At 56.9% G+C, this 26,575-nt stretch overlaps 1 protein-coding gene across 4 annotated transcripts in view; it reads left to right on the top strand.

The window, feature by feature from the left end:
• LOC122393696 (calcium uniporter protein, mitochondrial-like) overlaps positions 1-26,575 on the top strand; it is an 81,156-nt gene that overhangs the window by 31,714 nt on the left and 22,867 nt on the right. For 3 of the 4 annotated variants that reach the window (XM_043389934.1, XM_043389936.1, XM_043389935.1), the window contains one exon: positions 6,745-6,759. The exons of the other annotated variant lie outside the window; for it this stretch is intronic. In XM_043389934.1, the coding sequence (XP_043245869.1) occupies positions 6,745-6,759 (15 nt within the window). The remainder of the gene's footprint in view (positions 1-6,744; positions 6,760-26,575) is intronic. 4 annotated transcript variants of the gene reach the window in all.

Here is a 26,575-nt window from a genome sequence, read left to right as displayed (position 1 = left end):
TCTCAGCTCTGGTCGGGCCGCGGTCTCGGCCGCGGTCTCAGCTCTGGTCGGGCCGCGGTCTCAGCTCTGGTGGGGCCGCGGTCTCAGCTCTGGTGGGGCCGCGGTCTCAGCTCTGGTCGGGCCGCGGTCTCAGCTCTGGTCGGGCCGCGGTCTCGGCCGCGGTCTCAGCTCTGGTGGGGCCGCGGTCTCAGCTGCACTGGCGGCGGCTGGTGGCCGCTCCGCTGGCTGAAGTCAAACACGTAGCAGCGACCCGTCTGGCGCCAGTCGGGACTGAGCTCGGACGGCGGCCGGCGCGCCCGCAGACTGCCCGTCTGCGCGGCGGTGGCGGCGGCGGCCGGCAGCGCCGGGCCGCCCGGTCCGGAGCCGGTCACCGCCGGGCGCACGGTCCGCCGCAGCGGCAGCGTGTGCGCGCCGTGCTTGGGCTGCGCGCCGACCACGCGCGGCCCGGCAACGGCCACGAAGGCGGGCTGCTGGCGCGCCTGGGCCACCAGGTGCGCCAGCCGGGAGGGCGCGCGGCCGCCGCGCGGCCCGTGGTACGTCACGGAGACGCCGCAGCGCCGGATGGCGGCCAGCGCCTCGGCCGAGATGGGCCGCACGCCGCCGTCGGCCGCCGACAGCGCCGAGTCCGAGCCGGAGCCGCAGCCGGAGCCGGAGCCGCACTCGGAGCCGGAGTCGGAGTCGGGCCGCGCCGGCTCGGCGCCGTCACTGCCCACCTCCGCCCCGGAGTCCCCGGCGGCGTCCCCGGCGGCGGCGGCGGCGGCGGTGCGGCGCGCCCGGAACAGCTCGTGCAGCTGCTCGTGCAGCAGACTGTGGCCGGCCGTGTCCGAGCGCAGGATCTTGCTGCTGGGGTTGGCGCGGATGCCGGAGAGGCGCGCCGTATCGCGCCACAGCAAGTAGCTGTCGGGCTCGGCGCGCGCCAGCCGCTCGAACCGGTCGGCCACGCGGCGGACCGTCTGTGGCGGCGGCAGCTCGCCGCCGGCCTCTGGCGGCGCTCCGTCCGCGCCGGCCTGGGACTGGCCGCCGGCGCCGGCCTCCTCCACCGGCGGCGGCGGCGGCGACGTGTCCACGATGATGATGTTGTCGTTGACGAGCAGGTCGGCCAGCCGGTACTGGCCGAGGATGTCAGTGCCGCGGTGGCGCGCGCGCAGGGCGCCCACGGTGCGCGGACGTCGGCGCGCCGCGTGCGCGGCCACCCAGCGCCGTGTGGCCTCGGCGCCGTCCGCGGCGGCCGGCGGCTCGGCACCGCCACCGCCACCGCCGCCCAGGTGCGCCAGTCCGAGGATCTGCCGGCGCGAGATACCGCCGGCGCCGCAGTGAAACTCGTCCTCTTCCGAGCCGCCGGCCGAGCTGCACTCCCCGTCACTGCGGGCAGGGGGGGGGGGGTCAGTCACTGCGGGTAGAGGGGGGCGTCAGTCACTGCGGGCAGAGGGGGGGGGGGTCAGTCACTGCGGGCAGAGGGGGTCGTCGGTCACTGCGGGAGGAGCTGCACTCCCCGTCACTGCGGGCAGGGGGGGTCAGTCACTGCGGGCAGAGGGGGGGGGGAGTCAGTCACTGCGGGAGGAGCTGCACTCCCCGTCACTGCGGGCAGGGGAGGGGGGGTCAGTCTCGGTACACAGAGCTCCACTCCCCGTCACTGCGGGCAGAGGGGGCAGAACTGCGTCAGCTCGGTCGGAGCAGAGCAGCGGGCCGTTAGTCACTGCCGGGCGGGACGGGCCGTCAGGCTGACTATGGAGTCCACAGGTGGTGGCCGTCACACAGACTGAGACACCTGGCGGGCAGCAGGTTGCCGCTTCGGCGACACATTGCGCCGCCAGTGGCCCCCCAGGGACCCTCTGACACCGCTAACACTGTGACTCCGCCGGGCGCCGAGCCGTCTCACGGACCCTCTGACACCCTAGTTGGACCCTCTGACAGCCGCCGAGCCGGCTCAGGGACCCTCCGACAGCCGCCGAGCCGTCTCAGGGACCCGCGGTCGGCTACGGGCGGCGGCTTATGGATCCGTGCTACATTAGGGCGGTGACGGTCAGAGATGTGGGTGGCCGATTGACGACTGGTCCCAGGGTCACAGGTCGGCTCGGCTGACCGGGCGCGGTACTCACTCGAGTTCGGTGAGCGTGGTGAGGCTGGGCGCGCGGCAGGCCGGCCGCTCGGGCGACCCGGCGAGCTCTGAGCCGGGCCGGCCCGGCCGCAGGCACTCCTCCTCAAAGATCACCTCCAGACTGATACCGCGCCGCAGTCGCGACCGGAACAGCATGCTCTGTCGGAGGGGGAGGGGGGTCAGCGGGGAGCGGTGGGCGACAGCGTCGGAGAAGGTCTCACCACGCGGTCAGGCGCCCAAATAGTTCCCATCGATAGTTCCGGACCCCCGGCCGGCCGGTCGTATTGTTTGCCGGAGCATTCAGTGGGCCGCTTTCGCCGGCTCTTTACGGTGGTGTAGCGGTAACGAGAGTTGCGATTAGTTCCGGTGATGTGTCGGCCCGCACCCGCCGCCGTTCGTTAGGTTATTTGATTTGGGGGCGGCTGTTTGGGTGGCATAGGTGGTTTATGGGTGCTGCCTGCTGGGGTGACTCCACCTCTGCTTCAGTTAGAACGCACACGCGTTTCGGGTGAAAGGTTGGTTACAATTAGTAACCGAACTCTCTTAAAATCCACACATTACTTTATTGTTGTTGGGTGTTTCTATCTTTCAATAGGTATATGCGTTCACGGAAGGTATTAACATTATGTTCACATTGGTGTGGGGGCTCTGCGCCTTCAACGCCGACTGAAAATGGACGCGTTATCGTCCATAACAAGGTCGAGTACTGCGGTCGGCAAGTGATGATCTCCGGGGAAATTCGATAGCGGAATAAAAGGGCAGATTGCCGTCCTTCTGGAAACTGTCGAGTGTTCTCATCGTGAGGAAGTTGTCCAGTGTCCGACCGGAAAATGTCCGGAGTTATAGCGGTCTTTGGTTGAACGTCAATGCGGCCTCGCTGCACCCTGCTGATGGAGCCGGTGGGGATGTATTAGTAGGGGTGCCGGCCCGCGGTCTGGGTGCGCGCGGCCGCCGGCTGGCTCGCCGTCACGGCGCACTGCCGGGCCGTGACGCTGGGCGGCCGTGACGGCGCACTGCCGGGCCGTGACGCTGGGCGGCCGTGACGGCGCCGGCCGTGACGTTCCGCTGCCGTGGTGATACCGAGTACACCGAGCTGACGGCGATACCGAGTACCTATACCGAGCTGCCAGCGGCGCGGCGCCCGGGGAGGCAGGACGCGGACGGTGTCGGTGTCGGTGCCGCCCGGGGCAGGATGCGGACTGTGTCGGTGCTCAGTCGGCGACCCGTCTGATCGGTGGCGCGGCCGCTGCAGGTGAACGGTGACCCGGTCACCAGCCTACCATCCGTCCGTCCGTCCGTCCGTTCGTCCCAGAGACCCGGCCCTAGAGACGGGGCAGGTGGCGGTACCGGCGGTCGTCACCTGTGACCGCCGACCCGGTCTGACCTAGGACCTCTGAACTGACCTCTGAACTGACCTCTGAACTGACCTCTGAACTGACCTCTGAACTGACCTCTAGACTGACCTCATACTGACCTCTAGGCTGACCTCTGGACTAAACTCTGAACTGACCTCTGGACTGACCTCTGAACTGACCTCTGAATTGACCTCAGACTGACCTCTAGGCTGATCTCTAGACTGACTTCTGATCTGACCTCTGGACTGACTTCTGGATTCCCCTATGACCTCCGACTCCTGACCTTTGAACTGACCCGTCGGTTGGCTTCCCGACTAACCTTTGAGCTGAGTGCTGACCTCAGGGCTGACCTCGGATGTCTGACCTCTGAAGTGGCTTCTGAACTGACCTTTGAACTAACCTTTGGACTGACCTCTAGGCTGGCCTCTGATCTGACCTTTTGGACTGACCTCTGACCGTTGAACTGATCCGTGGGCCGGCCACGCGACTTACCTTTGAGCTGACCCCTGATGTCTGAACTGACCTCTGACCTCCGGGCTGCCCTTTGGACTGACCTCTGAAGTGACCTGACCAGTGGTCCACCGTGAGACTCGCCGTGGCTGATCTGCCACTGCCGACGGACGTCGGGTCATTTCAGCTGTGGAGATCCCTCTGCTTCCCGGCTTTATCTTCTTTGTGTCCAGCTCGGTTTCATATTTCATTCTCTTTTCCAATGTCTCAGACGCTTTCTTTCTCCCCCTTCTCGCTGTCTTGTGCTCTTTTTCTTCTTCAAACAGCCGCACCTGCCTGGTTGTTAATGATGTGCGATTCATTTATCGCTCTAATGCAATCCTCGTTGGGAGAGCAGGCGTTAGCGGTAAAGCTGCCTATAAATGTCATGATAACTAGATACGGGTGCATAATTTGATTAGGTCTTTCCCAATGCGGTGTGCCTCGTGGCGCCATTCGAATGAATTGCGTCCTCGGGGGCCGACAAATGGTATACGAGGCCCATAATGGCGGCAGGGAGGCCCGTGAACTAAAACAACAGGAGGCAATTAGTAGCGGCGGTAGCCTCGGGCCCGTGTCACCGTGCCACCCTCTGGGTCTGACCTCTGAGTCTGACCTCGCCACCCTCTGAGTCTGACCTCGCCACCCTCTGGGTCTGACCTCCCACCCTCTGGGTCTGACCTCCGAGTCTGACCTCCCACCCTCTGGGTCTGACCTCTGAGTCTGACCTCCCACCCTCTGGGTCTGACCTCCCACCCTCTGAGTCTGACCTCCGAGTCTGACCTCCCACCCTCTGGGTCTGACCTCTGAGTCTGACCTCCCACCCTCTGGGTCTGACCTCCCACCCTCTGGGTCTGACCTCCCACCCTCTGGGTCTGACCTCTGAGTCTGACCTCCCACCCTCTGGGTCTGACCTCCCACCCTCTGGGTCTGACCTCTGAGTCTGACCTCCCACCCTCTGGGTCTGACCTCCCACGCTCTGAGTCTGACCTCGCCACCCTCTGGGTCTGACCTCTGAGTCTGACCTCCCACCCTCTGACTCTGACTGCGCCGTCCGCGACCTGTCCTTGCCGTGACCCGCGGGCTGCGTGAGCCCCTCCCCTCGTTAGTTGCAGCCCGCGCCGGCGGTTGATCGCCGCGTGCCGGCCTGTTTTCCTGTCCGTGTCGCGTGCCACGCTGTGCGTGTGGGCGGCGTCATTTCGCGGCGGGACCGGCCGGCGGCGGATCCGGCCGGCAGGGCGCTGGGGCGCGCCGGGGTGGGTGGGAGCGGGCGGGGGAGGACGGTATGACACGCCTCAGTAGCGGGCCGTACTCCCGATCACCAGCCGCCATCCTTGGCCCAGCTGCGGGCCCGCGCCGCTCCAGCCGCGGCCCCGAGTGGGAGCGGTTACCGGCCGGCGCCGCTGCCCGGCGGCCTCCTCTGCCGGCGCCCTCTGTGCCCGGCCCAGCTGCGCCCCGCGCCGCTCCAGCCGCGGCCCCGAGTGAGAGAGGTTATCGGCCGGCGCCGCTGCCCGGCGGCCTCCTCTGCCGGCGCTCTCTGTGCGCGGCGCGTCTGCGGATGACAGAACCACCGGCCCTTGGACGCCGGCCGACTCCCTGGTGACGTGGGAGGGATCTGTGGCGGTGGGCGGTGGGTCTGTGGGTGGCTGAGCCGGGCGGTGGGCGGTGGCGGTGGGTGCGCCTGCTGACGGCGTCCCCCGTCCGCTGACGAATGGCGGCTCTCTCCGCCCTCCCTCTCCCTCCGCCGCTCCTCTCTCCCCTGCCGGGGTACCATCTGCTGTGTGTGCTGGACAGTGGACACGCCTGTGAGGTGACCGGCGCACTGGGGCGGAACAGCCGAGCCGCCGCGGCTTTCCCGACAGCGCCGGCCGTCAGAGAACCGAGTCACACCGAGCTGGGCTGTCACTGCCAACAGAGCTGCTTGTCAGCGAACAGAGCGGGTCTGTCAGATGAACAGAACTGGGCTGTCGGCTAACAGAGCTGGGCTGTCAGCGAATGGGGCTTGGACTGTCAGCGGATAGAACAAGGCTATCAGCGAACAGAACTGGGCTGTCAGACGACCTTTGTTGGGGAAGGGGTCAGACTGCCCTGGACTGTCTGTCCGACGCGCTAAACTGGGCTTCCGACGTCTGTGGGTGGCGCTACACTAGGCTTCCTACGTCTGTGTGTGTCTCATCGGAATAGCGCAGGCTGCCGTGGGGACGTTTCAGTAGTTCAAATTTATCGCGTCCATATTGAGGTAGGCTGTTCCATTAGGACTGAGACCTCAAGACGCTCCATTCTCACACACATCACCCAGCATTGTCGATCGAACTAAACTGAGCTCGCATTGTGTACTGTGTATGTAGGACTCGAACCGTCTGACCGGACTGGGTCGGCTCCAATCAGGTCAGGTCGGGTCGGGTCGGGGCGCTCATGACGGCTGTCGGGCCGCGCCGCGGCTGATCAGGTCGGCGGGGTGGCCGCTATCAGCTGTCCGCGGAGGTGACCGGGAGGGGTGGGAAGGAGTGCGGGACCCCCCCTCCCCGGCCGTCGGAGCGCCCGGCGGTGCCGACTGCCGACTGCCGCTGGGAGGTATGGTGGAGTGGTGTTGACTGGTGTGCATCGTGAGAGGTGCTTTACTATGATTTGTGTTGTTGCTGTGGATGATTTTTTTTTTGTTCGGGTGCCTAATGATTTTTAGTTTGGGTAATGGGTACTGAGGAAGGCCCGTGTTTGGGACTGTAGTTGGATCTTGTTGTGCAGTGTCGATGTTGTTGATGCCCCGGTAACCAATTCACCGAATGTTCCATGTCTGCGCAGACGGATTTTTGATACGTAAGTATACGGCATGCCCCGGTCCCATTATTCACCGCCGATAGCTGGCGAATGCCGCGGCTAATTTACTGATTTTTGTGTTACTTTTTGTCGTTGCCGTCATGGACGATATCATGCGGACCTGGTGCGCGCGTCGTTAGCCATTGCTGTGCGAGACAGCGGTAATGGCTAATGATTACCGACCGTCGGCGGTCGGCGCTGGGTGGCCGGCCGGCGGTCGGCGCTGGGTGGCCGGCCGGCGGTCGGAGCTGCCGCAGCGGTCGGCGCTGGCTGACGCCGACCGGCCTCGTCCCCCGGGTCGTTACGTGCCCGGGGAGCCTGATGGGTCGACCCGCCATTATCGGCTCGCCCAGTAACCGATGCTGTCGGCGCCACTGACACCCCCACGGCGCGCGCTCCGCGTGCGCTGCTCTGGCGGAGATGCGCTGCGTCATGTCGGCGTGTGTACCACTACTGGGGGCCGGGCTGGGCGGACAGAGGAGCGGCCCCGCAGTGCTGCCCCGCTCCGCCGACGGAGAGGGACCCGGGGCGGCGGGGACATTCCCCTGGAGCATCGCCCGCAGCGATAGATGTCTGATGTAATGTCTCTGACCCGGCGGTCCGTCCGCTGGCCGCTGACCGCTGGCCGCTGACCGCTGACCGCTGACCTCTGGCCGCTGGCCGCTGACCGCTGACCGCTGACCTCTCGCCGCTGGCCGCTGACCGCTGACCGCCGTGGCCTGTCCCGTCGGCTGGTCCGCCGGTGTGGCGCGGACTCCCGACCGAACGACCGCATGATCTCCCAGTTTCCGCTCGCTAACCCCATAGACAGAGTTGAATAATGAACACTTAAGCAATTCCAAACGGCCAGTGTCGGCATCAGAGCTGGCGGATGGGCTAAGGGCTGCGGTATGGAAACTAATGCGATAACTCGGCTGTCTGTTTCTGTCCGCCCTTTTAGTTATATTCCTGGACAGTGTGGGGACCAACTTGGCAGCTACTCTCTGTGAAACTCCCCGCTATGGAATGGGGATCTGCAGGTCCCGGATCCTATGCGCCGCCGCCGCCACTACTTATAGAACTCCTGTATCGTGTTATTAGCAGTCAAAGTGCGTCCTCCAGCCGTTATGAGGCGGTGGCGCGGCGTGCTGGCGGCGCCAGTTCTGTCCCACCAACGCTGCAGCTCTCCGCGACCGAGCGGCACGGCGGCACTCGCCCCACAGTAGCGTTATTATCGCCCGGTGGCCGGTACCCTCACCCGCAGCCGCCCCGGCGGCGGCGGCGGCCCGTGTGATCGCGCGCCTCCGTGGCCCGGCCGCCTCTTTAGTTCCTCGTTTGCGCGTCGGTAGCAGGGGGAGGGGGGGGGGGCGGAAGGCGCTCCGTGCTCCATTGGGCTGCCTGCGTCGGACCATCGATCAGCCGGCGTCCCTCCCACCACGGCTGGATCCACCCCCAGTCCCCCAGCCCTCCCACGGCGGCACCCTTCGGCCGGCGTCCCTCCCACCGCTTCCGTAGGCGCGGTGGCGGTCTGCCACCCGGATCGGTGGCGCCCTGTCGCCGGGTCGGTGGCGCTCTGTCGCCCGTTCATTGGCGCCCTGTCGCCGGATCGGTGGCGCCCTGTCGCCCGTTCTTTGGCGCTCTGTCGCCGGGTCGGTGGCGGTCCGTCAGTCGTCACCCCACCACTGGCGGTCCTCCCCCGGGGTGGCGATGAGCCGGTACCGGCGGCGGTGCTCGATATCCACCGGCGGCGGTGCTCGATATCCACCGGCAGCGGTGCTCGATATCCACCGGCAGCGGTGCTCGATATCCACCGGCAGCCCTGCTGGTGAGTGAGAGCGAGTGCCGCCGCCGCCGCCGCCGCCGCGGGCTCCTATCTGGCGCCGCGCCGCCGGCCGTCCCGGCAGCTATCGGGCCCCGAGGTGCCACCGATGCGGGTCACCGGGGTCGCCAGGGTCACCGCTGACCGATCGGCCGACCGACAGAGGCGCGGAGCCTGGCTGTGGGGAAGTAGATGACTGCGTCTGATCGAGCCGGCTCTGACACGTTGTCATTCTTCCCACTGGATCCGGAGTCGGCCGTGTCGCCGTGCGCCGGATCCAGGCGGCTCAGGCCCGGGTGACCTACGCCCGGGTGGCCTACGCCCGGCTGACCTACGCCCGAATTGCCTACTCCATCGAATGTCTACGCCCGGGTGACCTACGCCCGGCTGACCTACGCCCGAATTGCCTACTCCATCGAATGTCTACGCCCGGGTGACCTACGCCCGGCTGACCTACGCCCGAATCGCCTACTCCATCGAATGTCTACGCCCGGCTGACCTACGCCCGGCTAACCTACGCCCGAATCGCCTACTCCATCGAATGTCTACGCCCGGCTGACCTACGCCCGGCTGACCTACGCCCGAATCGCCTACTCCATCGAATGTCTACGCTCGGCTGACCTACGCCCGGCTGACCTACGCCCGAATCGCCTACTCCATCGAATGTCTACGCCCGGCTGACCTACGCCCGGCTGACCTACGCCCGAATCGCCTACTCCATCGAATGTCTACGCCCGGCTGACCTACGCCCGAATCGCCTACTCCATCGAATGTCTACTGCTCCCCTCCTGTCCGATTAACGAGTGAAGATTTCGCATACCAAAGTGACCCTTCCGGGGGAACCGGCACCCGCAGTCAGGTAACAATGGGAAGGGTCGGAGGGACCGACCGCCGCGCCGCATGGTGACAGGTGATTCCCGGGACGTCCGAGCGTCGCCTTTCAGACGCATCGCCGCCTCCCCCCCCCCCCACCGCGCCGCGCCGCGCCGCACAAAGCAGACGGACCCTGTCGCGGAGCGAACTACCCGACCAGGCTGTCATCATCGGCGGAGAGCCTGAACTGCTTTTTTTTTTATCGTTGAGCTGATCAAGCTTGAGTAGCCATGCTTGCGTATTTCACGCTTCAGCCCTGCTGTGAGCCATGTTTTATGATTTCTCATTTCAGATCTTAACAATGATCTTAGGTAGGGAGAACCGTGAGAAACGCCCCTCCCCCTTAGCCCTCGCCGGTATAGGGGGGGGGGGGTCGAACAGCCCCCTCTCGGTTTTCGATAATAACTCGCGTAAAAACCCGCTGATCGCGACGGAACTTTCATTACCCTCGCGTTCATCAATTTTACACCTACCCTAACAATTTCATGACCCTGACGCAAATGACCCTTGACCTGTGACCTACTTTTCGAGACCATGTTTGGCCGGAATCGCGATTCGGCGTATATCGTCTCCTCTTAGCCGCGCGTCTGCACTCTTTTCGTGATTTCAAGCGTTTAAACATGTGATATGATATTGCTCCTATGCGTTAGGGTGGGTGCAGGGGCGTCGCCGACGGGGGGGTCGGGGGGGGGGGGGGGTCGCGACCCCCACTCGTCAGAACCGGGGGGTCGACCCCCCCCCACTTTTGGCGATGCTGAGTATGCTTTTTTTAGCTATCATGTCAGGGAAGTTGGCGTCAGCAGCATCAACAAATACAACGTCAGATTCAGAATCGCTTCAAGAGCTCCCTAGTCCCTATTGCTTATAGGTCAATAAGCTGTGGGCTAGAACATCAGCATGACAATATGATTTTAGTCCCTTTTTATCCCTCAAATGAGCGAGCGCGTCAAAACTGACCCAAGCGTTCGTCTGATTGTCAAAATAATGGTTGCAGTCGATTCGTCGGATGACGTAGCAGTAGGTAACTACGAGGTACCTGGCTAGCCTCAGCCCTGCTACCCTCGGACCTGCCTGCATATGGGAAATGGGGTCAGATGTTGGATCCCTCTGGGGCTTTCCTAATAAGACGCGCAAAAAAGGAGTATATTGCAACGAAACTTCCAGTGACCTCGAGTTAATGAATTTTACACCTATTCTAAAAAAAAAAATTGGCCCTGATTCGAATATGGGTGACCTTGGTTAACTTTTTTAAGTTTTATTTGCTTCCACTTACAAGTGTGGTTTTTGGGGCTGATTTCGAGTTTAGCGCCCGTTTGAACCGTTTGAAGTAGTTTTGATAAATGATGGTTATGTAGCATGTTACGAAGCTATCGTTGGTGGTTGTCAGTCACCCACTCTAGATGGCCGGCAGGAAGCCTGCGCCCTGCTGGTCGACCTGACCTGACCCGACCCGATCTACCCAAAATGCATGGAGTCATCATCTTTGTTCAAGACTAACATCGAACTCGTACTCGGGACCCCGATAACAGCTACGGCTCACTAAGTTCTAGCAGGCGGCCAGATTTTTCCTACTTTTGGGCGTTGACCTAAGATGACCCGGCCAAGTCCTTGAAATTGGGCATCATCGGCTTTCTCTCATCACGGGCAGCATTTTCGCTCTTCCGCGAAACTCTACCTCGATCAGGGGCCGAAAGCATGCCTTATGCGTTACGTTGGTAACAGGGTTGTATACGACTCAATCAATAGCAATCAATTCAATCACGACAAATTTGGGAAACCAATCAAATCAATCAAGTCAGAGCAGTTTTCGGGAATTGATTCAATCGACTCAAACGCGACAATGAAAGGAATCAATCAACTCAATCAAACGACTCAAACCAAGATATACATTAGGTTTTTTGCCCCACCAACTTGGAAAAGTGTCCATAGCAGTCTGGTGTATATACCTACCTACCTACCTACCTACAGAAGAAACATAAAAATATTGTCATTTAAAATTATAAATTGCCATGCCATTCAAAGTTTCTATGTAATAAGGAAGGATACCTAGTGATGGACAGGTAGATCATGATATTGAGGTTCAATGGGTAGAATTGGAGCAGAAGTTTCATTTAATGGGTGCAAAATAACCCAGTAGTTGACTTCAACAAACGCCCCTTAACCCAAATCACCACCTTTCACCTAAAAGTTGTCAATTTAATTTTGGCCATATTCCAGCTAAGTCATCAGGCCATCTACCCCATGTAAAGCCCCCGTCTGTCTCTTATGTGAGTTATGTGGAGCTCTTCTGAATTGAACCCTGAACATAATGAACCTAGCTAGGTTTCATGCCACACTGACACCATATGAAAGTGTTGAAAATGTGCTACAAATTTGACAACTTCATTAGGTATGCTTTATGAAGACAGCAGGAAAGCAGGTAGGTACCTACTTACCTGCCTAGATGTGTCACTGGCTACCAACAGTACCAACGAAGGAAGATAGGAAGATATATGTGAAGAATTCAAAACATTTTATTGCAATACAATTTGAAGCTCTTAGGACTGGGGGATAGGGATGAGCATTAAAAATATACTTAAAAGGAAATGGAAAGGACAGGGACTCTGGAACCACAGGATAAGTTAAGGACAAAGGAAGTAGAAACAGAAAATTAAAAAGAAAAAACAAAGAAAACGTTTTGCCGATAAGTATGCTAAGCTTTTATAAATCCTTATTCTACGTCTTTTGATTTTTTTGGTAAGATGACGTCATTGATTATCATGTGGTAGGTATGGTAGATCATCATAAAATAAATCGGTTGTACAGCACCAATTTCGTTTTAATTATTTTTCATTTGAAATTCAACCACTTAATAATATTCAGTAAATTTTTTTTAAGGAAAATGAAATATATTAAGTATGTTATGCTTAGGCTCTCAGGAGAAAAGGATCAACAAACGTTCTGCTGCAAATTAAACAATGCAGCAAATTAGCTATTAATTTACGGAAACGTAATTAGCGAGACGAAAACGGCGCTTTTGTTTCAGTTATTTTTGTAGGGGTTTCAGATATTTATAGAGTTCAGTGGGTTGTTTCTGAGGAGATGTGGAGATGTGAATTATTAATTAATCACACTTTATTAGTATATAGGGCCTTGCACTTTATCATCTGGATTAAAAAAAAAGTTTCCTGCTGAGTGCAGAAAGGTAGGTAGGTGCATCGCCAGGTTCTATCACAGGATTGGAGCAGTTATTGCAGTTGAAAGTCAAAGTTGGCTGTTCATGTTTACTTTGTTTAGGCCTGTTCTTTATTTGGCCATCTACCCCATATTGCAGTTGTGATGACAAGCAGTTTTCAGTGTAGTTTTATGATCTTTGATGTCATCAATTGGTGTCATTATTTTTCGTCAACTAAAACTTATTTGAACTTTCCATTCAATCGACTCAATCATACGAGTCACTCTAATTTTCAGGAATCAAATCAGTCAACCAGTCGCTAAAGTCAAACGAGTCAGTCAACCAGTCATCTCGAAAAGTCAATCGACTCAATCCAATCAACTCAAAATACGCGTTGAATCAAATCAATCAATTCAATCGACTTGATTGGTATACAACCCTGGTTGGTAAACGTTTTACCTTAGCGACCCGCAAAATACGAATAAGAGCTACAGCAACACAGAAAGCGTATTCGATAGCCTTTTAAAGCTCTTTCGCCAACTTCGCCTCAGATATGACTTCGGGTCTATGGCTTGTGTACCATACATAGAGTCCAAACAGCTAAACGGACGGATTTTGCCGAAACATTTGTTCTGTAACAACGTATGATTCAGTAATTGTGTATGATATTCATGTTATCACCATCGTTTTTGTTTCGTCGAAACACGTCGCATGGCTTACAATTTGAACTTAAAAACTTGAATAGAAAACTTGACATCAGGTAAAGGTCATGACCTGACCGGAAAAGAACCTGCTGCATATGGATCGATCTGTGTTACTAAGCTGAACACACTCCAGGTGCTGTCATCGCTCTACAACGTCTCCATCAAAAGTTGTTGTCGAAAATGTGTTAGAGACCTTTGATGACCTAATGACTGACCATTTCAGTCACCACTGGTCATTAGCTGCACCTTATCTCTAAAATGAACAAGGTGCCATGGCTACAAAAGTATCTAGCGTTTTTAGCATATTCTTTCAAAGCAGAGGGCATCGTGCTTTTTCCCATATCTTATCATGATTGGTGAGGTCACACACCTATTTGACCTGACTTCGCTTCTCAGATGTAAAATCCCAGATTTATGAACTGTTGGCACTTATAATCCCATTCATTACACCGGATTTCAGACTTATAGGAGTCAGGAGATAATCTATAGGAATGACAAGATTGTAGTTTTAAGAGGCATTAAAACTGAACTTGACATGACATTGTGACCTGACCTCAGGTGACCTCTGCTTGATTTTTATGCACGATGCAAAATTGATGTGCAATAAGATATACCGCTGCTTTCGCGGCGCTGCGCGCCGAGGTTTTTCTCCGGGCACACGAAAAAACCGGGAGTGTGGCTAAAAACACCCCTACCCATCAAGACGAAGACCGGAAACCCGACCCCCCCCCTCTCAAAAATCCGTGGCGACGCCCGTGGGTGGGTGTCAAGTTCACTTGAAGCTCAGGACAGGTCACTGACCTTAAATGAGCTCGGTTAACTTTTACATGTTTCTAGGCTAGTTTTTTTAAGCTTAATTCGAATTTAGCAACCATATGAGCATTTACGAAGTAGTTTTGGTGCCATCGTAACATGTTACGAAGCTGTCAGAGGCGGTTGACACCTACTACGAATACCCGGTAAAACCACTACTGGTTGACCTGAACTGACCTGACCCGACCTGGCCTAAAAGCATGGAGACATCATCTGTGATAAAAACTAACATGATATTCGTGATCAGAACCCCGAATAACCACGTAGCAGCCACACTTTACGACCTAACTGACCTGGCTTGGAAGGTCAACCAATGACCTAGGACCTTAAAATTGGGTATCATCGGCTTCCTCTTGTCACGGGAAACACGCTCGTTTTTTCGCGAAGCTCTAGCTCGATCAGGGGTGAGACGGCAAGGGGGGTCCAACGGACTTCCCCCGCCCTTATATACGTTTGCGGCTGTCAAAACACCAATACTGGCGAGGGGAAGTGTGTCACCGCTAGACTAGTTATTTGACCATATACTATTAGGTATTTATCTATATTTATTTATTTACGATCTCAAGCCTCCACGTGGTAGGTTTTAAAGCTTACATCATTGCACAGTATGTCTTAAAAGTACCGCGCAAAGTAACAGTGGATCCATCAAGCCTGACCGAGGAAGGACTGCTAGTCACCGAAACAATGGATATCCTCGCCCATTCCCCATGTCAATTGGTTCGGTGACTTTCAAATTATAGCAGGCCCTTCCTCGGTCAGGGTTGATGGATCCACCGTCACTTTGCGCAGTACTTTTAACCCTCGCCCTGGCAGGGCATTTTTCATAACACGGCCTGGCAGGGGGGGGGGGGGGTCGATGCGACCCCCTCGCGATTGGCTCCTATGGCACCTAGAAATACCAAATTTGGTGGGTAGGTGGGCCCCCTGGAGTTTTCACACCTGTGCAAATTTGGTTGCTCTAGGTCAATATTTAGGGAGTTTTGGGGGGATAAAAATGTAAAAATTTCGCTAAAATAGGTCAAATGTTTTTCGCTTATAACTTTTGATCCAAGATAGAGCAAAAAGAAAAGCAGACTGTACATACATTGGAGTGTTATGCATACATACATAGGTAGGTACAAACCATGGTCACAAGTTCATCGGTGCAAAACTCACAGCCTATATCCCGCGCCCGGCTGGGGGTCCTGGATTTCCACGCCCTGGCGGGGGGGGGGGGGTGTTTGAACACCCCCCCCCCTTGTAACTCGGCTCCTGGGCCACGTAGCGATACGCGGAAGGCGGCGTTCGAAAGAGCGTCAAAAATAATGACGAAATCACTTCGGTCAGTTTTTTGGTCAGGTCAAAGGTCAGGTCACCAGAGGTCATTGAAGGCAAAATTTCGCCGATTTCCAGGTCGAATGTCGAAAATTTCCAAGAAGCCAACGCATAACTCGGGAACCAATAGAGCTACAGCGCCGCGGAAAAGCGCATTCGATAGCCCTATTAACGCCCTTTCTGAGTAATTCTCTCAGATTTGACCTAACGTCAACGGTTTTGGCTGCAGGGGGCAAAAACTGCAAAAATAGCCGATTTTTTTCGGACAGTTTTTCTGCAATAACTTTTGACCCAAGCCCTGTACGAGCTTACTTTTACCGGCATCGTGTTCCTCTCGTCAAGACGCATCGAATGAACTATAACTTGACCTTGAAAGGTCAACTTGAAAATTTGACCTCAGGTCAAGGTCATGACCTGACCGGAAAGGGTCATGTTGCATATCAGTCGATCCGTATCGTCGAGCTGAACACATCTGAGGCGTTTTCATCGCTCTAGCATGCCTCTATCAAAAGTTATTTGCGAAAAACTGTTAGATACCATTCGTGACCTAAGATGACCTCAGGGCATAAACAAGGGTCACGGACACCATTTTCATGTTCAGTGTGTCTAAACCACTTGTAATTCGGTGTTTGGGAGTGTTTATAATGTCTTTCGTCCAAAAGAGGCGCCTTTCAATTTTCTCCCATTGACTTATAATGGGGAGGTCGCAAAATTGCCCTGACCTTAGGTCATCGATATCAAAATTCTGAGATATACATTTAGTACATGCTATTGCTCTTAGCAATCGCTGAAAGTTTCAAAGCGATCGGTCATTCGGTGTAGCTATGACAGACATTGAAACTTTTTATGAGGTGAGGTCACTTCAAGTGACCTGGTGACCTGACCTTGAATGACCTTGGTCTGAAATTTTCACAACATGTGTAGAATTGATGTATGATAAGGTGTACCAAAAACGCCGCCGTTTTTGAGATATTCGCGAAAAACCACAAGGGGGGGTGTTCAAACACCCCCCCCCCCCCAGCAGGGCGCGGGATATAACGCACTATGCCATATGCTATTTTAAAGACCTTATCTTTCAACCATTAAAATTTCATGACCCTGACCCTAATGGCATTTGACCTGTGACCTACTACTTTTCGAGACCATGTTTGGCCCGGAATCGCGATTCAGCGCATGTCGGCTCGCATCAGCCGCGCGTTTGCAGTCTTTTCGTGGTTTCAAGCGTTCAAACATGGGATATGATGTTGCTCCCATGCATTAGGGTGGGTGTCAAGATCGCCAGGAGGTCAGGTCAGGTCATTGACCTTTGATGACCTCGGTTTTCTTTTTTGGAGTTTTACATGTCTCTAGGCTAGTTTTTTTTATCTGAATTCGAATTTAGCAACCATTTGAACATTTACGAAGTAATTTTGGTGCATTCGTAACATGTTACGAAGCTGTCAGAGGCGGTTGCCACCTACTACGAATACCCGGCAAAACCCTTACTGGTTGACCTGACATGACCTGACCTGACCCGACCTGGCCTAAATGCATGAAGACATCATCTATGATCATTATTAACATGATATTCGTGATCATCACCCCGAAAAAAGAAACCCATAGCAGCCACCTTTACGACGTTCTAACATGTCCCGCTTTTCCCGACTTTTGGCCATTGACCTGACCTGGAAGGTTAGCCGATGACCAAGGACCTTAAAATTGGGTATCATCGGCTTTCTCTCGTCACGGGCAGCACGCTCGTTTTTTTCTGCGAAGGTCTAGCTTGATCAGGGGCGAAACGGCAAGGGGGGGGGGGGTAACAGACTCCTGCCCCCTATACGTTCGTGGCTGGAAAAACACCAATACGGGCGAGGGTTAAGAGTGTGTCCTTTAACACAAAAGTTATTGTGTATTTGTGTTATTGTGTATTATTGGGTTTCTGGACCTGTTGATGGTAGGTATGCAATAAATACAAAATAAATACAAGTGTAGAAGGTAACGGTTGTGGGAATGGTAGGTCGTTACAGGTCTCGCGGGTTTTAGCGGTAGGTTTTGAACCTAGAAAATTTAGTGTACTTCAGGCTATATCTTCGTCGTCTTAAGCTTTTAAGTGTTGAAGATGCGATCGACTTGTTGGGTAACAAGCCGGCCATGATCGTGTAAAATTACTTCATTGTAGATCGATTAGTTTCTGAGATATAACCGGAAATGTAAAAGTGCCAAACCTACCGCTTAATCTCGCGAGACCTGTACAAATAAAGGCTTGCGTAGTATTGACGGTATTGACGATATTTCGGAAAGTTTGGGCCCCCATCTTATTTGGGCCCTTTTTCTGAAAACCTGCCCCCGCAAGGCGAAATCCGTGGCGCCGTCCCTGGTTCTGGGGGGGGGGGGGGGGGTCCTGGTCGGCCTGTCCATTCGGACGGGCTAAGCCCCGGCGACTCTAGGCCCTAAGGTGTCTGCCCAGACCAATGTCTCCCCCTAATCCCTATCATTTTTCCGGCTCTGAAATGGTCTTGTCAGACCGAAAGAGCCTAACCACCCAACAAAACAAAAACAAACAAGCAGCGTGCGCCAGTCGCAGCTGGGCTGGCTGTGCAGCGCCGGCTCTCGATGACACGTCTATGGTCGAGTGGGAATGGGCGTGAATTGGTGCGTGTGCCTGTACTATAGCATAAGTGACCAACTGAGCTGTTTCTACTTTGATATATTGAGCCTGACTCTGGAATAGCCACACTTGAGTGGAACGGATCTAATTGGGACGTGAACTACATAAATAAATGTATGACTATGACTAAGCAGGTATGAGTAAGCACACAAAATGCAACATAAATCGGTTTCTTCGTTGGTGATATCACGAAAACGTGTTGGCAATAGTCTAATTATGTTACAAAAATGCGTGATAAAATTACTCAAATTAATTTGAAAATTCATAGATGGCGTCAGGGTACCGAAGTTGGCAGGTGAAATCGATCTCCCTTTCTTTTCCGGGGTCCACCTATGATCCACCTGGCACCTCTTGTTCACTTGTGAACCTACAAAAAATGTTTATTTCAATCGCTATTGCATTTGATATTTTACACACTTAACGTCATGATCTGAGTAGAAAATATTCGCTGTGTGTAATTACTTTCCAATACCTTCCAACATTCACTGGACGCGCCTAGATATTTTTTAATACATATATAGCTTGCAAGTGTTACAGAACTTAACTGAATTGAGTCACTCCAGGACAATCTAACTATTACCAAGCCGCTCATCAAATGCTACGTTGCATATCAATATCACACCCTTTTTTTGGACGCCTAGATCGTGCTATTATAACCCTCGCCCTGGCAGGGCATTTTTCGTAACGCGGCCTGGGGGGGGGGGGGGGGGTGATCCGACCTCCTGGCGTTTCGAAACTAAGCGTCGTAGCGCTTCCCAACAAAGACAAGTCGATTGCTCTTTACGAGTATTCGCGACTGGTGATACCTATATTTTTATCCAAGGTCAATATTTGACACCGTTTTGGCTAGTCAACGATCAAATTACGGGAAAAAGCTAAAATTTTCCAAGCTATTTAGCCAGTAATGGCAAATCTATGAAAGATATCAACATGAAACTTTCACGACCGTGTTTCTCAATGAATTAGCAACAAAATGATGCATAGTTCACTGCAGTTCAGTCATTACTGGCGTGACATAGTCCCTGGGAACACGAGAGTCACGCCCGCCGCTGGCGAGGACGGTCCTAATTGACCTAAGGTGACCTTGTAAAGATCGAGGAACAATTTTGAAAGCATTTAGATGAAGATTGAACCACAGATTCGGATTCAGGACCTCAAGAAACCCCACTAAACACAGACATGCGAGGTCAATGACCTTTGTTGACCTTAGAAAGGTCAATATACAATGAAATGTTTCATGTCCTGTCAAAATCTGACATAATGATAAGTCACACAGAATAATTTCGTTCTTGTCGATGGGATCGCGTCCAGTTACGCCAGATGTACGATTTTGTCAAAAGAGTCGGAGGTTTTACCTATTGTGAGGTCATAGCTCGGTGACCTGACATGACCCGAAAATATTTTTTACCGAAAGATTGAGCTGAAAGTTAGCATGTAGGTAGGCACCCACTAAGCCATGCATATCCATGTGCCAGATTTGGGGTGCTGTTGCACGTGCGCACGTGCAGGGGTTGATTCCAGATCTCGAAGACGGCTGGACCGATTGCGCTCAAATTTGGTACACGGTTAGGGAGCAGTTGGTAGGGTGCCGTGCAAAAGTCAGTTGGGACCCAGTTGGCACGTGCGCACATGCAGGGTGCCGCCTCCAGATCTCGATTCTCGAGAACGGCTGGGCCGATTGCGCTCAAATTTGGCACATCACTAGGGACCGGTTAGTAAGTCTTGGGGTGCAGTGCACAAGTTATTTGGTGGTACCCCCTCGCAATTTCGCACGTGCAAGGCCCACCCTCCCGCTCACTCCGTTGGTCGCCCCAAAAGGCGTTTTACTGGTGTGCACGATTACTTCATAAAAATGCTGAAGTGTTGCAAGTGATTGACAAATATTGTCCAAAGCATGCTGCCTTTGTCCAACCAAATTCCGACTTGGGCATAGGACAAAATCGGAATTCTGAAGGTACAAAATCCGATTGGCACCACTCTGACAGATGTGGTAAGGTTGTGATAGGTTTTACCGAACGGAGATATAGACGATCTGTCAACTGACGAGAGAAGCCAACCGCTGTCAACTGGCTGGTGTGCTGCAAACAGATATTGATATTCTGCAACGGTTATTTTTGTTGTTGTTTTAATCTTTCTTCAATAAGGTACCTATGTTAGAGCTGTTGTGCCTATTTGTTTATACACCAAACAACATCGGTGATAGCCAGATAACTATTTCATGGCGTGCAAAGAAAGACTGTTCAAGTTACCCAACGGTCGGGTTATTTGAATACACCGTCACTTGACGGAGAAGCAAGGCTTTACTTCACATTTTTCAAAAAAAAAAATATGTTCAACTTGAAACTTGGTGCACTCTATGGCAATGACTCTTGTCAAGTTGCTCTTAGGACAATAAAAATGTATTTCATTGGCTTCCACCCGCCAAACCCGCTTTTCCTATAGCTTAATCAAGGGATGAATCACTGGGTGGTTCTTTCGACCCCTCCTCACCCTCCTGCAATTGAAGTTAGCCGTTGGCAAAGACACTAATTCGTGCAGGGGCTCATTTTCACTTGTCCTTTTAATGTAATCGGTGACTTAAGCCAGCCGGCCAAATGAACAAAAATCCATACAAACCCAGGTGATGCCACGGGCCCACGGCCCTCATCCTTGTCAGCGTCCACTCCCTCGGCGGCGGCGGCGGCGGCGGCCCGCCGTGCCGTGCGCCGCGGCATGTTACCTCTCGCCGCGCCAGGGGCCGCGGGGCGGGACGCTACCCCCCGCTGCGCCAGGCGACCCCCGGGCCTGGGCACCGCCGCGGCGGGCGACGGACGACAATAGAGCAAACAAAGGATAGGGCCGCCAGTCAGCCGGCGCAGTGAATGGGTAAATCCTTACTCGATAATACAGCAGGGACTGCTCCACGAACACGGGCAGGCCGTACGGCAGTAGACATTCGATGGAATAGGCGATTCGGGCGTAGGTCAGCCGGGCGTAGGTCACCCGGGCGTAGACATTCGATGGAGTAGGCGATTCGGGCGTAGGTCAGCCGGGCGTAGGTCAGCCGGGCGTAGACATTCGATGGAGTAGGCGATTCGGGCGTAGGTCAGCCGGGCGTAGGTCAGCCGGGCGTAGACATTCGATGGAGTAGGCGATTCGGGCGTAGGTCAGCCGGGCGTAGGTCAGCCGGGCGTAGACATTCGATGGAGTAGGCGATTCGGGCGTAGGTTAGCCGGGCGTAGGTCAGCCGGGCGTAGACATTCGATGGAGTAGGCTATTCGGGCGTAGGTCAGCCGGGCGTAGGTCAGCCGGGCGTAGACATTCGATGGAGTAGGCGATTCGGGCGTAGGTCAGCCGGGCGTAGGTCACCCGGGCGTAGACATTCGATGGAATAGGCGATTCGGGCGTAGGTCACCCGGGCTGATCCCATCCAGGCGGTAGTCTGACCGGGACGAGCCACCGTGGTCCGGGGAGTAGGGACGGCCAGCGAGCGGCGCCCTCGGGGCTGACACCGTAAGGGAGGTCAGGAGTCGGTACCGCGGCAGCCGACCGGGATCACTGGTGTACGAAATCGGCGGACTCGCGGCCTGCAGTTACGCGCCACCTGCTGAGCGGGTGAACGGCAGCTTCCTCCCGGGCCAGCGGCTCCCAGCTCCGGGTCAGCAGCGGCTCCCAGCTCCGGGTCAGCTCTCAGCAGCTAGCTCCCGGCCGGCTGCTGTGTTTGAACATTTCTGACCGCCAAACGAGTCCTTCTGCTGGTCCTCTATTATTTACCGCCGGCTCAGTTGGCACAGCATGAGCAGTACTTCTTTTCGGAATAATCTGTTATTGATTCATGTTCACTGTCTAATCGTGCCTGTGAGTCGTTCCACTGTGTAAACTTCATGCTCACTTCACACTTGTACTGAGGGCGCATTCAATGAGAGCCTCTTGCTCTGACTGAATAGTGAATAGTCTGCAGCGCGTGCGTCACTGCCACCCCCTCTAGCGTGTGCCCGTCGCTGCCCCCCCCCCCCCCGTGTAGCGCGTGCCCGTCACTGCCCCCCCCCCCCTGTGTAGCGCGTGCCCGTCACTGCCGCCCCGCCCCCTTCTGCAGTGTGTGCCCGCCCCGCCAGCTGCCGCCGCGGTAGGCAGGGCTGACCGCGCCGGCGGACCCCGGATTGTCGCCGCCGTGTTCCGCGAATTGGCGATTGTCGCCCGCCGTGTGCCGCGAATTGGCGACTGTCGCCGCCCGCCGTGTGCCGCGCCGCGCCGGTGAAAGCTCACTGAATCTGCCGTCGCCGATTTTCCGGGCGTCGATTGCCGCTCGGCAGCCGCAGCCGCAGCTGCTGCGGTGGGTGAAACCGCTCCGTCTGTCTCTCAGTCAGCGGGACTGTCTCAGCTGAGACTGCCTTACCGGGACTGTCTCAGCGGAGAGTTCAGCCAAGACTGTCTCAGCTGAGCTGAGGGAGCTGAGGCCCCGGTGAGGCCGCGGCGGTACGATAAAAAGGGCGGCGAAATGGATCCAGCTTCTGACCTTTATATCATTCCATTCCACTGTGAAGTGTGGTGATGTCACGGGCCCGACCTGCACGCAGCCCTGCCCGGCCTCTGGTCTGTAGGAACGGCCGCGGCTACCGACTGTCGACTGGCGGCTCCTCCCGCGGCGTGCCGCCCGGACGGGCCGGTCGGCACTTCGGCAGCCCCCCCGCAGCCCCTGTCGGCGGCCGCGCGCCGCTCCGGTCTGCATGTCGACCGTCTCGCCAGGCCGTATTGTGACCAGTGACCACGCTTTGGAAAGCCGCCGGAATACGGCGGTGCGGCCGGCCGGGCGGTCGGGCGCAGTTCATTCCACCGTGACCGGACAGCGGCTGCGCCCATTGTGAACCGGCGGCTGCAGACTGAGCAGGGCTGGGCACCGGGGATACTGTCTACTGTCCATACTGTCCACTGCTCGCCCATTGTGAGCCGGTGGCTGCAGACTGAGCGCGGCTGGGCACCGGGGGAGGGAATGCTGTCCATTGCTCGCCCATAACGGTCCACTGCTCGCCCATATCGGTCCACTGCTCGCCCATATTGGTTCACTGCTCGCCCATATTGGTCCACTGCTGGCCCATATCGTTCCACTACTCGCCCAGTGAGCTCCCCTGCCAGTGCCGCCGTGGTCTGTCGGCCGCGGCCGCGGACACGGCCGCTGGCGCGGATACCGGACTGTAGCCGGTATTGGGTCCGGACTCCGGAATCAGGGCCTATCCGGAGCGCGGCTAGTGGCCGTGGGTACACGATGGTTGGGATCGGAGAGCGATCTGGCTGAGCGGGCGTCGGTCCGCCGCCAACCGGGCTCCAAAGGCGCCAGTCCGCCCTGTATACAAACCGGGCCCCAAAGGCGCCAGTCCGCCCTGTATTCAAACCGGGCTCCAAATACATACCTATGGCTTCTATTGAATGAAAGCTGTATTTTTATAAAAGGAAAACCTTGTTCTAAGGTTTCTATAACATCGATTTAGTCATTTCCTGATTCGTGCATTGCTTATTTGTAGCTAGGTACATACCATTTTACCATGAATGTTTAACATGATTGGAAATGGGTAGATTGGGTTAAGATACCAGATAAGTGTGATCTGTTGGGCCGATGGATGTGAATGTGAATCACACACTCCGGCTGCCGCTCAGGTCACTGTGTCTCTGCTTCCTAGGCTGACATCAACGATAGGAATATGAAAAATTTCAACGGGACACACCTGACCTTTTCCCAACGCGAGCCGTGATTCTGACTGCAGTGGCTCCCGCGCCGGGCCGGGTGGTGCCCGCACTGTGTGGGTATGACCGTATGAAGCGTATAGTACGCATTTCACCGTACCTGGTCTGTGGCGGCTGCCGAGCCGTCTGCGACAGTGCCCCGCTGTCCCGGGGCAGTGCTGATGGTTTGGGTGGGTCCGGTGGGGCGGTCTGGTCGGCGCTGCCCTGCTGTCCCGGGACGGTCGGGTCAGGCCGGATCCGCCGCTTCCACAGCTCCCAGCGCGACTCAGCCGGCGCCGGCCGCTGCCGCCCCTCACTCCGCCACTCGCAGAGCGCGACTGTTCACATTTTCTCCGCGGCCGCCGTCACCGCCGCCGCCGCCGCCGCCCGCCCCCGCCCGCGGCCACCGCCCGGGCGGAACGCTCAGGTGGCCGCCGCCCCCCCCCCCTCCCGGAGGGGGGACTGGGTGGCTTGCCGACCGGCGCGGCTGGCTCCCAGGGCGTCCGACTCGTCAGCTGCTTATTGGAGTGCTAATGTTGCTTTTCAATGGGTTCGGTTTGATGGCTTTCCGCAGACACATGCACAGTAATCTCAGAAGGTACCCTCTATATAGATGTATCGGACAGTGAGGTGTGTGCCCTGCCCCAGGCCGATGTGTTCCGTGTTGGTCCGTCTCAGCTGACACTGTGGCCAGATCTACGCTGATTGGTGCAGGCTGTCGGGCCGTCCGGCCGCCGCTCAGGGCATGTCATAGGCCGTGTGTGATACTGGCGGCGCGGGCCGATAGCGCTGCCGCTCGGCGCCGTACCGAGTCCCTGTGGCACACCTGTGGTACCCCCGTGGTACCCCCGTGGTACACCTGTGGTGTACTCTGTCCTCGCTGTGACCGTTACTGGGTTCAGCCAGGGTTAATTGGGGAGAGCGGGGGGGGGGGGGGGGCTGATCGCTGCCGGCCGGCCCGCACCTGGCTACAGATCAATGGACACAGGACACGTGGATAGGAGGCAGCCCACACCGGTCTGATACATTCCCAGACGGACCCGACTGGAACTGCCACGACCCGCCGCACGGAGCCAGGCGGGATCTCAGCTTCCAGTGTCATATCGGCGGCGCTGAGACGCGGCTAGACGATGGGCGGTGGACGTTGGGCGGCGGCCGATGACCGGTGACCTCCTCAGTGACACTGTCGACCGACGCCGGCCGGCGGACTGCCGGCTGTTTCTGGCACCGTCAGAGCGCCGCCTGCGGCCGAATGGAATCACCGCGTCGACGACCGGCCATCCGGCATCCACTGCCATCCTCCCAGAGCTGCCGGAGCTCCCGGCTCCCAATCATGGAGCTGCTGGAGCTCCCAGCTCCCACTCACGGAGCTGCTGGAGCTCCCAACTCCCACTCACGGAGCGGCCCACTCCCGCTCACGGAGCTGCTGGAGCGGCCCACTCCCACTCACGAGCTGCTGGAGCGGCCCACTCCCACTCACGGAGCTGCTGGAGCTCCCAACTCCCACTCACGGGGCTGCTGGAGCTCCCAGTTCCCCCTCACGGAGCTGCCGGAGCTGCCAGCTCCCGCTCACGCGCTGCTGGAGCTGCCACGTGCCGTGCTGGGCGGAGTACGGGCCGTGGTGTGTTATTGACGCGGCCCCACCACGGACTGTGTGTCCGCGCCCGTCCCTAATGTTCCTAATGTCCCGGCAAATCGGACGCCGGCAGACGCTCCCAGCCGGCGGGCGGTGTGCTGTACTCCCCCTCCCCCTGAATGACCGGTGAGGGGAGGGGAGCGCCTCCTCCCCCAGTGACCCCCGGTGGGGAGGGGAGAGGAGCGCCCCCTACCCCAGTGACCCCCGGTGGGGAGGGGAGGGGAGCGCCCCCTCCCCAGTGACCCCCGGTGGGGAGGGGAGAGAAGCGCCCCCTCCCCAGTGACCCCCGGTGGGGAGGGGAGAGGAGCCCCCGATTGATCGGTGACCGTGTCATCAGTCGCGATAGGGCGATTGTGCCTAATTAGGCGGTGACCTGAACCGTCGGCCGACCGTCGACCGATCCCCTATCGACCGATCCCCCCCCCCCACACACACACACACAACGCCCGGGGGAGGGTCTGCGCACCGGGCCGCAGGGTGTAGACAGGCCTAATGGTCTCAGTAATGTGCGCTCGATTCTGACAACAAATTATCCATGTGAGTTGAAGTGGTGGCCACACAAAACCTGATAGACATCCACTTCTTTTACGCCTGGTGCCTATCCCGCTATCGCCTTTTACCCGTTTCAAAACGGTCGTATTGCTGCACTGTGTTGGCATGATAGTGTAGGTACTGGAGCGGTACGGTATCTGGCAACTGGCGCGGCCGGCTGGTGGGCGGCCGAAGGTCAGGTCGGGTCCGGCTGGTGACCTCACCCCCTCCGACCCTACCGAGGTCATCGACGGCGACAGGGAGGGCGGCGCGGCGTACCCCAGGTCACCAGCTGCAGGGGGAGGGGGGTGCGTCAGAGCACCACGTGTGGGGTACGTCAGAGCACCATGTGTGCCCGTGACGGCCGTCAGCTCAGAGCCACCGCCACGGGCGACCTCGTCTGTTGGGCCGCCGCCGCCGCACCACACGAAGGACCCGCTCCCGCTCCCGCTCCCCTTTACACTCACCACTGTATGTAGGTACTGCTCAGCTGCTGCGGGGAACAGACGCCCTGTCGGAGCTGCGCAGAGTCGGTGATGTGCAGTTGAGGGGGTGCGGCTGCCGGCAGTTCCCGTCTGAGCTGCCGTACTAGGGTGGAACTGCGCACTGAGCGCCCGGTGTCGGCCGGCGGCAGGGACACTCAGTCTGC

The sequence above is a fragment of the Amphibalanus amphitrite genome, unplaced genomic scaffold (assembly GCF_019059575.1).
Source record: "Amphibalanus amphitrite isolate SeventyFive unplaced genomic scaffold, NRLGWU_Aamphi_draft 000548F_arrow, whole genome shotgun sequence".
NCBI classification, from domain to species: domain Eukaryota; kingdom Metazoa; phylum Arthropoda; class Thecostraca; order Balanomorpha; family Balanidae; genus Amphibalanus; species Amphibalanus amphitrite.
This window is presented reverse-complemented; position numbering and strand designations above follow the sequence as displayed.